This window comes from Pteropus alecto, unplaced genomic scaffold (genome assembly GCF_000325575.1).
Source record: "Pteropus alecto unplaced genomic scaffold, ASM32557v1 scaffold3, whole genome shotgun sequence".
Taxonomy (NCBI): Eukaryota; Metazoa; Chordata; class Mammalia; order Chiroptera; family Pteropodidae; genus Pteropus; species Pteropus alecto.
In genome coordinates, this window is record NW_006442484.1 from 38,664,046 (window position 1) to 38,676,077 (window position 12,032).

At 30.2% G+C, this 12,032-nt stretch overlaps 1 protein-coding gene across 1 annotated transcript in view; it reads right to left on the reverse strand.

Annotated features, from left to right (window-relative positions):
• The window catches only part of SCN7A (sodium voltage-gated channel alpha subunit 7), a 72,461-nt gene that overhangs the window by 9,326 nt on the left and 51,103 nt on the right, over positions 1–12,032 (reverse strand). Inside the window, exons 16-20 of the mRNA XM_006921157.3 lie at positions 10,067–10,166; positions 8,339–8,493; positions 6,131–6,304; positions 4,192–4,299; positions 328–606 (exon numbers count right to left, since the gene is read on the reverse strand). Coding sequence (XP_006921219.2) covers positions 328–606; positions 4,192–4,299; positions 6,131–6,304; positions 8,339–8,493; positions 10,067–10,166 — 816 coding nt within the window. The remainder of the gene's footprint in view (positions 1–327; positions 607–4,191; positions 4,300–6,130; positions 6,305–8,338; positions 8,494–10,066; positions 10,167–12,032) is intronic.

Consider the following 12,032-nt stretch of genomic DNA (forward strand, 5'->3'; position numbering starts at 1 on the left):
GAGTAGCCATTCCTCAAAGCGCTAAGTAGAAAAGAAAACATTAGCAACCTGAGTTGGCCAAAAATTATGACCACATTAGCTGATCAGTGATGGAAATGGATCTGACCAGTACGTGCCATTTCCTCCGACTTCTCCAAAAAGAGCAGAAACCGTATTTCACTTTTGTCTCTCCAAAGGAACATACGTCCCATAACGTGTATCTACTAACTAATAATTGCTAAAATAATTTATAACCAACTCTATTAATCAACCACATTTTATCCTTTACATTCACACACAATATGGATAACCATATAATAGATTTTTAAAAATCAAAAGCATACTTACTACTTGAAGCAGTGAAAGAAAACCGTTTCCAACATTATCAAAGTTTAGTTTTGCATTCTCCCATGGCATAGATTCATTAAAGACAAGACTTTCACATTGACTCTTATTCCTGACTTCATATATAGGAAACCTTCCTCCACTTGTTGGGTCAATGCATTCATAGAACGTGCCAGCAAATAAGTGTACTCCCACAATGCTAAAAGCCAGCCAGATCACAAGGCAGACCAGAAACACATTCAAAGTGGGGAAAGTTGTTTTTATCAAAGCTCTCACAACCACCTGGCATGTAAGAAACAAATATGTAAATTTTAAGTAAGAAATGTGAAACTATTTTGATTAAATTAAGATTACTAATTAATGTAATATTACATTGAAATTTTTTTAAAAGGCCATCTCTAAAGATTTAATAGGCCATATGCTAGTATTTGAATAACCTAAATAATAAATTTTGATTTAAAAATATACATTAAAACTCCAGACATTCTCAAAATGTTTGCACTAAAAAAATCATCGAAAGACAACAGAGCTAATTAGTATAAATACTAGAATAAAGAAATATTTCACTGATTTAACACATTTATTAATTTCCTATATAGTGCAAGAAATGGGCAAGATAACTGAATATGTTTACATATATGAGATTACCCAGAAAGCATATAAAATGAAAGCAAAATAGGCTCAGACCTCAGTGTTGGGGATCTGACCCTGAGGAGGAATAGCCCACAAAGGCATTAAAGTAAAGAAGTGGCAAGGGAAATAAAAGAAGACAAAGAGATTATAAATCAGTGAAGTCAAAGCAAGAGACTGTTTCAAGAAACACTGAATGGGCACCCAGTGCTTACAAAATCACAAACCTCCTCCCTGAGCCACACTATCTCACTCATGAACCACTCCAGAGTAGGAAGTTTTGGAAATGAATTCACCACCCAAACTTGAATAACAGCAATGGCCTCTAATCAATCCCCCCATTTTCTCAACACGCTTTACTCTCTAATATAAAAATCAGAATTTTATTCTTATCATTCCACTAATGTTGTTTTGGCAAATGTAAAGTAGTTGCTATATCCAATAGAATATTCTCAATCTTTGCCATTTGTTTATCTTTCACGTAGCATTTACAGAACTTTTGACTCCCTCCAACCTCACTTCTTTCTTTCTGAGGCATCATTGTTCTCTTTCCTACCATTTTAACCTATCCTTCTCTCAGTCATTACTGGATACATGTATCCTTTGCTTATATTTTCTTGCTTATATTCCTTAGTTTTCTGGCCTTGAATTAATATTTTGACTTTTCTGTTTTCATCAACATTTTAGTTCCAAAACTAAGTCACAGATCTTTTGTTGACACTTTAGATATTTTGAGGGATCCATTGATGATGCCTCTATCAAAAAACTGTTATGCCTATTAGAAAATATACATATTTAAGAATAAAAGCCATGGATATGGTTGACGCAAATATCTGAGTAGTAAGCACACCTAAGACCTGAAGCTTTTTAAATACATAAAATATTAATTTTGTAGTCATGTTGTTGCCTTATATACTCAGTGGTATAGCAACATTTGCCTACAAAACTCCAGAGGTTGAGATGAAGCTTAAGATCTGGACCTGACCTTGACCTAAACAAGGCTATTATGTACCTGTCCTTTGATTATCAATGGCTACTGTCTCATTGCCATTCTAAATAAAGTATGGCATCAAATGGTATAGTGCTTAAATTCTGACAAACAGAGGCAGCTTCTCTGGCAAATACCTTCCTAATTTTCTCTAAATTGGGGGCAGATAATTTGCTGATTTGGGCATTTTTCTCCCTGTTCCCCCCTATACCGTGTATCTAAATTTATTAGGGAAAAAATTCTGGTCCTATCCCATAATGTGTTCTACAAGAAGAACTTATTTTAGTTACATTCACTATCATGTATGTGTGCACATATGTGTTTCCCAGCTTTATTGAAGTATAATTGACAAATAAAAAGTGTATATATTTAAGGTGTATAAAATAATGATTTAATATATGTATATATTGTAAAATGATTACCACAATCAAGTTAATTAACATATATATCACCTCATATGGTTCCTTTTAAATTTTTTGGTGGTAAAAACACTTAAGGTCTACTCTCTGAGAAAATTTCAAGTATACACTTCAGTATTATTAACTGTTCATAGTCATCGTGCTACCTTACTGTACATTAGATCCCCAGAACTTATTCATCTTATAAATGAAAGTTTATACCCTTTGACCAACATCTCCCCATCTGTATCTCTCCCCATGTTTTGAGTTAACAGGTCATGTGTAGTTTATAGTCCTAGAATGTTCTATGAAATTTTCCTTTCGCAAATCTGTATTTATGCTGGAAATTCATCTGTTTTGTTATTTTAACCTCAATTTTACAGCCCTCTTCAACCACTTTCTCCTTTCTAGTTTATTTTCTTCTCATTTTGGTTTAAAAGTAAACCAGTGGGGATAGTACCACCTTGTGGGCCCTCATGATGTTGTTAATAAAATGTTTCATAAGTTATAATATAAATTACAATTAATATTTTATTTATTTGTTTTCTAGGTATACGTAATTGGAACTTTGCTATATTTGCTACAGTAAAAATATTTCTCCCCCAATATCACAAATCAAATACATTTGAGGAATAAGTTAATTAGTTTTAAATCCTTTCATAATAAGTCAACCACAGATTCATATGAATTATTAAAAGATTATTAATAATCATGTTCTTGCACATATATTAAAATATAATTAATGTACTTAATACAGTTACATATGTATATATATGCACATATATGATATAAAAATAATACTATTAAAACTTATGCAATATATTTTTGGTTAAATTCATATTTTAAATTACTTATTATTCTGTTTGGATTTATGACAGTTGCTCATGTTCTGAGATAAAAACAAGTATCCAATTTTTCACCAAGTGAAAAGAGTTTAAATGTTATGATGTCTTAATAAATGGCAGTTTAAATATAACATATAATGTACAAACTATAAAAATAATACAGTATAAACATAAATAATTTTCTTATTTGATCCTACTTAAATTGAAAATGTGACATGTAGTATTAATTGAACAGGCTGGCTTATGTTAAATGATATATGTAAATGAAAAATGTAAGAAAACAAATGTATAGTTATAAAACAAAAGGTAAAATTAGACTTTTTCTGCTATTTCTGTACATAATTGATCTGTGTTTACCTACATAATGATACTATTTATGGTGGTCATGAATTCTTTTATTTTGTATTGGTTGAGCCACATGAGATTTCCATTACAGGACCAAAAGATTGAACATTGGCTATTTTATGTGGTTCAACCTATTAGTTTATCTCACATAGTTCAGAGTTTTTGACATAGGAATGAGGGAGAGAAAACTGGTAAGAATTCACAATCTGTGAAGTATGACTTTAAAAAAGTGAATTTATTTTAAAATGCAAACTTTTATTCAGTAAATAACTACTTATTGTGTATTATTATAATTTTAAACAGTTAGATAGCCAAAGTTTTATTTTTTGTCAGTTATATTTTTAATATTGAGATAATTCATTAATATTCATATATATCCTGTGGGTTAGACAGATAGTACTTTTGAAAATATATTTTCTCTCAACTATTAGGGTTTTTTTTGCTTATCTTTATTAGTTTTCATATCTTATGAGCAATAAAGACCTAAAATCTTAATAAGCATAGCTAATATATCTTTCTTCTATATTATTGAGCAGTAGAATATAAGGTTTTTGTATTAACATTGTTAAAGATACAAATGAGATTACAAAACTTTTAATTTGTGGAAATTTAGTTATTCTAAATAAAAACTTTTAGATTAATTTAAAAACTTTTCTCTTACCTTCATTCTTTCAAATTGAGATAGAACTCTGAGGGCCCGAAGAAATTTAATGGAAATAAGTGGTTTTAGTTCTTCCCGAGATTTGCCCATTAAACTAAGACAAAACACCTAGATATATATATAAAAAAAAAAATTAATAGGATTTAATCTTAACTTTAACCAAAACAATCTGTAAAACAAACTTTGCATTTATTACAAAAACTACAAAGTGAAAGACTACCAAAAAATATGCAAAAGATTTAATATATATTTCAATATTTATTAACAATGATTTACAGAAAGTTATAAGAGAATCATTCTGTGTTAAAATAACTTTAAAAGGATAAAAAATATTTTTGGTAATGTCCTAAAAAAATTTATATATTCTATAATCTTCATAATTAAAGATTAATATTACATCCATTCTTAGTTTGAAATTAGATTAAAATAAAAATTAGATTAAATATTGTCTAAGTATAGATTACAAAAAAAAGTATAGAGAGATACTAAGGTGATTTTGTAAAGTAAACATATATGAACAAAAATGATTCAAGGTTTATAAATTGAGCAAGGCGGTAGAGTTTTGATTAATTTTTATTGTACCTTCATCTTTTCTGTATTTACAAGGCAACATAAATGAAAACTTTGTTCTTTTTTACTCTACATTAAAGAGATGGTCTTGAAGTTGGTTTTGAAGTAAGGATATCATATGTTAAGCATGGAGGGATGTGGACACATAAGAACAATGACCAAGAAACAGGAAGGTAGGTTGCAGGTTTGTTTGGAGTAGAAGTTTAATTTGCAAGAATTAATTTAGAAGATATAGGTCCCATATTTTAAGTCATTATTTATAGACTGAGATGCTTCAATCATTGCTTATAAAATAAGGAGCCATTTTTTCATTCAGCATAATTATTGAGTGCCTACTATGTGATATGAATTATTTCAGGAACAGGGGATAAGGAGAGAATCAAGTTGAGAAAAACATTCTTCCCTAATGGGGTTTATTTTTCAGTGGGAGAAGACAAACAATAAGCAAAATCAATGAGTAAATTATATAATATTAGTAGGTGCTACGAAGATGAAGAAAGCAGAGAAAGGAAAAAGGGCATACTGGAGTAGTGCAGTTTTTAATAGGGAAGTATGGAAAGACCTAACTTCGACAGTTTTATTTAAGCAGACAGAAAGAGGTGAGTCAGCAAATCTCCAGGTGGATGGATGAATATGTACAAAGGCACTAAGATGGAAGTAATCTTGGCATTATAAAGCTTCAAGAAGGCCAGTGCTGGTGGTGCAGTACATAGACCAGGATGGAGGAAAGAGAGAGTAATAGGAGATAAGATTGAATCATATAGAGACTTGTAGGCTTTTGACTGCAGACTGTAGCTTTTAATCTGAGTGAGATGGGGTGCTTATTGAAGATTTTCAAGAAAAGAAGTGATTTGAGCTGACTTCCATTTCGTAATAGTAGAATATACGTGGTTGCTATGTCAAGAATAGAATGAAAGTGTGTGGTAGTGGAAGCAAGGATATCAATCTGGAAAGTACTTCAGTGATCCCAATGAGAATTTTTGGTAGCTGGGATTAGTGTGGTATTGGTGAAAGTAATGAGAAGTAGTCTGATTTTGAATATATAATTTAAAAGTTGAGCAAACAGGATTTAAATATTTTAGGAAGCTGATATATTCAAGATATTGTGCAACAAACCTATTCTGCTAGTAGTGGGTGCATAGGTGGACAATTAGAATAATCCAGGAATGAAGTACTAAACTTTTAAAATTTTAGAATGAAAAGAAAAAAATATTAAATATTACAAATGAAGAAATATGAGATGTTGGTAACTAAAAAAATGTATAGAGACAGAAAAAAGGAAGATATAGGTAAATGGAAGAGTAAGAGTAAGAGTAAAGAAGAGAGAGCAAATCAAACAGCTTTTACATTGTTTCTTTAAAATACGTACAATAACAACCATGAAGTCTAGCCTGTACCAGCCATTAGTGAAATAGGCTTTAAAACCATATGCCATCCACTTTAGAAGCATTTCCAGAATGAAGATGTAAGTGAAGATCATGTCAGCATATTCTAATAAGATTTTAATAGTCTTTCTTTGATCGATATATATATCTTCAAAAGCCTGTGGGTAAAATTTAAGGATTAGTGTACATGTAATTTCCAAAAAAGTCTTTTGGCATAGAGGGAAATGGAATTGGCCATCTCTAATAAGCAGATGGTAAGCAAAGTCATAGGTCATAGTCTCAAGGGCTGATTCACTTTGCTTGAATTTATTCACATAATCCATAAGTACCATTTTCTGATCCCATACCTGTAGTAGACATCATTAATTGATTCCAGAACCACTTCTTATAGAGACTGGACTTGGTCTCATAATTGTTCTAAATAGTGATCCAAAAAGCCTCTCTCAAATCAGTTAAAGAAACAACATAAGAGACAGAACCTTTGGTCATATCCGACAGGGCTCTTATCTCTTATCTCACATAGTCAGCTCACAAATATATGTCACTTGCTAATAATGAAGCAGAGATTTAAAAAAAATGTTTTTACCAATCCATACTGCTATTATAAGAAAACATCACAAAGCTTGTTCCATTGCTGAAATAATCAGGTAAACTAGTGGAAAAACATGAATATGAATAAAACTGTTAGTTTCTCCAAAGCTTCTCAGTTTTGGTAGGTCTAAATTTCACTGTGGAGGATGCAAAGTCTGATAATACCGTTCAAAGCAATTTCATAGTGCTTTTATTTTAGCGCTGAAAAAAGACAAAAAAGTACCAATAATCTCAGGTACATGTGTACCGAAGTACATTCAAGGTCAAAAAGTAAACAAAGACTAAAATAATCATACGTAAAAAATGGAGTGATTTGTATAAATCTACTGTTAAATAAAAGTAAACATAAAATAGCAATAGAGTTACTGACTTAATTGAACCAATCAATTATGGAGTAAAAGTGTCTGTAAAAACAAATTATAAATATCATCTAGAGTTATTATAGAAAAATTTATTTTATTACATGTATTTATTTTTTGAATAGGTATATAATATAAAATAATATAAAAATATGCCAGAAGTCTCCATTTTAATTTTTTTTTAAATAATAAGCAAAATCAATTTATGGCAGTTGAATTGCACATACTGGCTACCCACATAGAGTGGGAGGGAAGTATAATTGGTCCAACTATGGTTCTGAATTCCTGGTAATGTTCTATTTCTCAAACTAAGTAACAATTACACAGGTGCATTCACTCTTTGAAAAACCTTTATATTATATGCTTATAATTTGTATGGTGTTCAGAATGTGTAATAAATGTGAATATAAAGTTTACTTAAAAATATATACAGTACAAAGTCTGGTTCCTAACCACAACTCCATTTTCTCTGTTCCGTGCATCTCATAATTAACTATTTCTTTATCCTACTCTGACCTTCTTCAAAGTCAAGCAAATAATAAATATTTTTCTTCCTTTCCTACATAAAATGTAGCATGTCATACACTTTATTCTAGATCTTTCTTTTTTTCTTATAACCATATTTTGCAATATCAGCATTCATACATTTTCTATGTTTTTTAAATAACTGCACAGTATCCTATTGGATGATTGTACTATAGTATAAATAGTCACGTATTATGGACTATTTTTGCTTTTCAATCTTTTGCTAATACAAAAAGTCTCTAGTTGTAAATGCATTTAATACATTTTCAGATATTTGTAGGATAATTTCCAAAAATTAAGATTGTTGAGTCAATGGGTAACTATATTTATAGATCAAAGGTCCTTAAAACTATAGGCAACACTTATCTTTCCTTACTGAATAGGTATCAAAGTACTGGCACAATGTAATAGTTTTGCATATGCACATTCTAAAATTTTGGTTCTTATATGAAACTTTATTAAATAAAAAGAATTAGGTATCTATTAACATTCCTTTCCACCACTGTCATTTATATATTTTGAAATTGTATTATTATTTACTATCGAATGAGGCATACATAGATCTAAAGAAACTGTAATGTATATCTTCCAAAACTAAAATCATAAAATATAAACTTTGGTGCTATAATAAGTATTCTAGGGAAAAGTAATTTGGCATGGTGACTTTATAAGTTAACAGATACATTTTTCCCATAAAAGTCACATACTTTCACTTACCAGAGCACTTGTGCTGAGCAGAGTGACAAGGCCAATGAAAAACTTAAAAAAATTGTTTTCAACTATCTTGCAGCAGGTTTTCCTTATGTTTTGCCACATTTTTCCTCTCTTAGATTCTCTACTGATTTGACCTGGTGAAGATCTTCGTCTATAACCTGCCGAGAATGAAACAGATAAGAAAATTTTTGAAAACTTGTGAAACAGTAAACATCTCAAACTTTCTATCGTGTGCTTTAGCAATTATTTATTTACGGAGTCTAACACAGGTGATCTCTAACTTGCAAACATTTGATTTTTACTCCTGCTGTACTGACCACTGCTTCACTGAGGAAAAAGATCAAAGAAAAACTTAACTTGTGAGTTTGGTAATAGTAGGAGGAAAGAAATTGTGAAAGGTAGAAATGACTGAGCACATCCCCTAATCCTGTGGGACAGAGTCTGAGAATAAAATTTATCCCCCATACCTATAAAAAAAAATACACACATATGTAACATCTGAATATTGCATTTGGTAATATGCCTAAAAATTCATCCTCTGAAGATTTTCATGGCATAACAAGCATTCACATTTAAATACACAAATATTTATAAAATGCTGAGAGGTATAATATCAGTAAGTCAGTTAAATTAACTTCAGTTCCTGTGTGGCATAGGAATGGGAATTTTGATAGAGACCATCTAAGGAGCTAACCTGGATTATGGAGTATGTTGTGGGTAAGGTACCTGTGAATGATTTTGAACTCTACCTTCTGGTTAAGAAAGTTAGCATAAGGAAAACCTAAGGAGAAAGGAGTGATTAGCAGGTAAGAAAATAAAGAAATGAAGTGGGTGGAGTTTAAAGTCAACTCTTTTTATTTTAGAATTTTACCTAACGTCAACTTATACATTTTTGATAAAAAAAATATATACATATAGGAAATGTTTCTTCCCTTGTCTTAGATGACACAAGTCCCAGAATCCAGTCTAGAATCCAATCTACTAAGAGCAGATTCTTACTTTGAATATAGGAATTTGAGCATTTAGCAGTTTCTATTTTGATGTTTTCCAGTGATTTCAAATGTCCAGAGCCTTGTAGTCATTTGTTAATCTTGCTAGGAAACTAACTTTAATTAATTTTAATTAGTTTATATGTTACGTATCTAGTGAGCCAACCAATTGAAGCCTTATAGATTTCTTACTATTTATGTGGAATGTAAAAATATATCACCATTACATGATTTGTTTTACTATGACAATTACAGGATGTTTTCATATGCGTATTTAAAAATTGACTTCATTCCATAAAGCATAAAAATACACATATACATGCATACACACATACCCTAATTTAATCTTTTTAATAATACCTAAAGGTAAATTTTATCATTATCTTCATTTCACAAATTAGAAGATGAGTCAGAGAGGGTAACTAAAAAGTAGTAAGTGGTGGACTGAGATTTGAACCCAGCTTGTCTGATCCCAGAGCCAACACTCTTAACACTCTTAACTACTATATTAGATTCTCTAGGAAAGAAGCCTTTTTATTTTTTTTCCAAATGTCAACTTTTTACTTGACACTTATTGTAAGTTTATATCAGGATTCATGTGGGCATGTGTGCATGTGTGTGTGTAGTCCTTAGGCAAATTAATAAACTCTCTAAAAAATGAAAAATATATCCAATAGTATTATTTAGGTTAAGAGAAATTTAGTCTAATTTCAATATAATGATCAAAGGAAAGTTTCCTTACCATTTTTAGGATGCTTTTCACGTTCATAGATCATTTCTTCTTCTTCAGAGATAGCAATATCAACTGTACTGCATTCAGATGAGCTAGATGGCTTTACTTTCTGAAAAGTCAAGTCCCATCAAAAATGTGAATAAAATTTCATTTACTCACTGTAGTTAAAGTTTATTTCACTTACAGAAATAAAAAGACATTATATACATAAAAATTGTTAGCAGGTTTAAAAGACTTTAGGCCAATTTCATGGTTGACATTAACATGAATACATATCTTTGTGAGTTAAGCTTTAAAAAATTATTTTAAAAATTAATTTAAGCTAAGATAATTTTGATTAAAATTGATATTTAGTTAATAGCACTGTTCTCTCAAAAGATGTATAGTCTATCTCCAATTTCCAAAAGGATTTGAGTTCCAAAAGCTTTCTTAAAGTTATTCACAAGGTTCCTATATATGCTATTTCAATTAGATGAGAAGTATCAGCAAAAAATCACTCTGATGCTAAAGATCAGTAGACAAGAGTGTACTTAGTGTTTATTGTAAAATCCAGTCCAGATATTTTTTTTATATGTTTTCATAGGGCAAGACTGATGTAAGGTTATCCTGAAGTGAAATGAAGGAATGGAACAAGGAATAGTGTTAAGAATAGACCTGAAAAGTGATATGAATCCTATGAAAGAGGCTAGTTGCAGATACTGACATTTTTTTCCCACCCTACTCTTGACTGAAGTTCAAGACCAGCTAGGATAAGGTAGTCATGACTTCGTACATGTGGTAATAAAGCAAGTGACACGCTTGGCCTTTACTTTAAATGATTTTCTCGCAATAATTTATTTTATCTTATTTGTCATTTAAAAATGAATATACAACATATCATCCTTTAATACGATCAAGATCCTAAAGATAGTAGAATAAAAAATTATTTTCTAATTTTAAAAATTAAGATATGTGTGTTAAAACATTTGGAAGAGAACCAGTCTGATTTCTTAAAAATTAAGGAAAATCTAGGTAAAGTAGAGCATACAAAAAAAAGGAAATTATAACTATTTTGTCCTACTTAATAGTCTTAGGTACAATAAGTGTCAAGGAGATATAATTAGGCAGCTTCGTTTGCTTAAACCTTAATGGTCAATTGTCAGTAAGATGTTATGGTGCTTGATTTTAAAAAAATATATGCAGCAGGATATTACTCTTTTTTTAATTAAAAAAATATTTTTTATTATGGTGACATTGGTTAACGAAATCCAGTAAGTTTCAGGTGTACAATTCAACAGTAAGGCATATATATACATTGAGGATATTACTCTTAAATAAACAAATTGTTTTCATTGTTTCGACTTCTCTTAAATTTTCTTTATTTCTGATAAACTAAAGGCTATAGCAAAGCACTACTGATTTGGGAAGAGACAACAAAATGAATATTATATAATTATTATATAATGTTTAGGCATTCAATAATTGAGAATTACATACCTTATATTTATATGTTTTTTTAGGGTTTTTAAATCTTTGCATCTAAACAATTTGATGTAATTTTTCCATCCTCCTTTTATTATGTATTATTCTAAATTTACAAATAAATCAATTAAGATGCAAAATTATAAATAATTTATTTTAGTAGATTACTTAATGGCATGAGAAAGTGACCATGGTATGTTGCTTCACTGTGAAAAAAGTTACAAAATCCAGTGTAAAGTTCGATGTTATTTTCATAAAATTTATATAGTAATAAAAAAGGCCAAAGGTTTAAATACCAAAGAAACAAGTGTATGTGTCTCTGAATTATCAGATCATATGTGATTTTTTTCACCTGTAATTTTTATATTTTATTCTTTAGTTTTTGGTATTAGATCAACATCCAAAATACCCATGGGAGACATGATGTGCCAGAGATTTTGAGGACCCAGAGAGAGACATTCTCTGCCCTCCCCAGTGCCTACGAATGATCTGAGTCCTTAGTGAGGTTCAATGC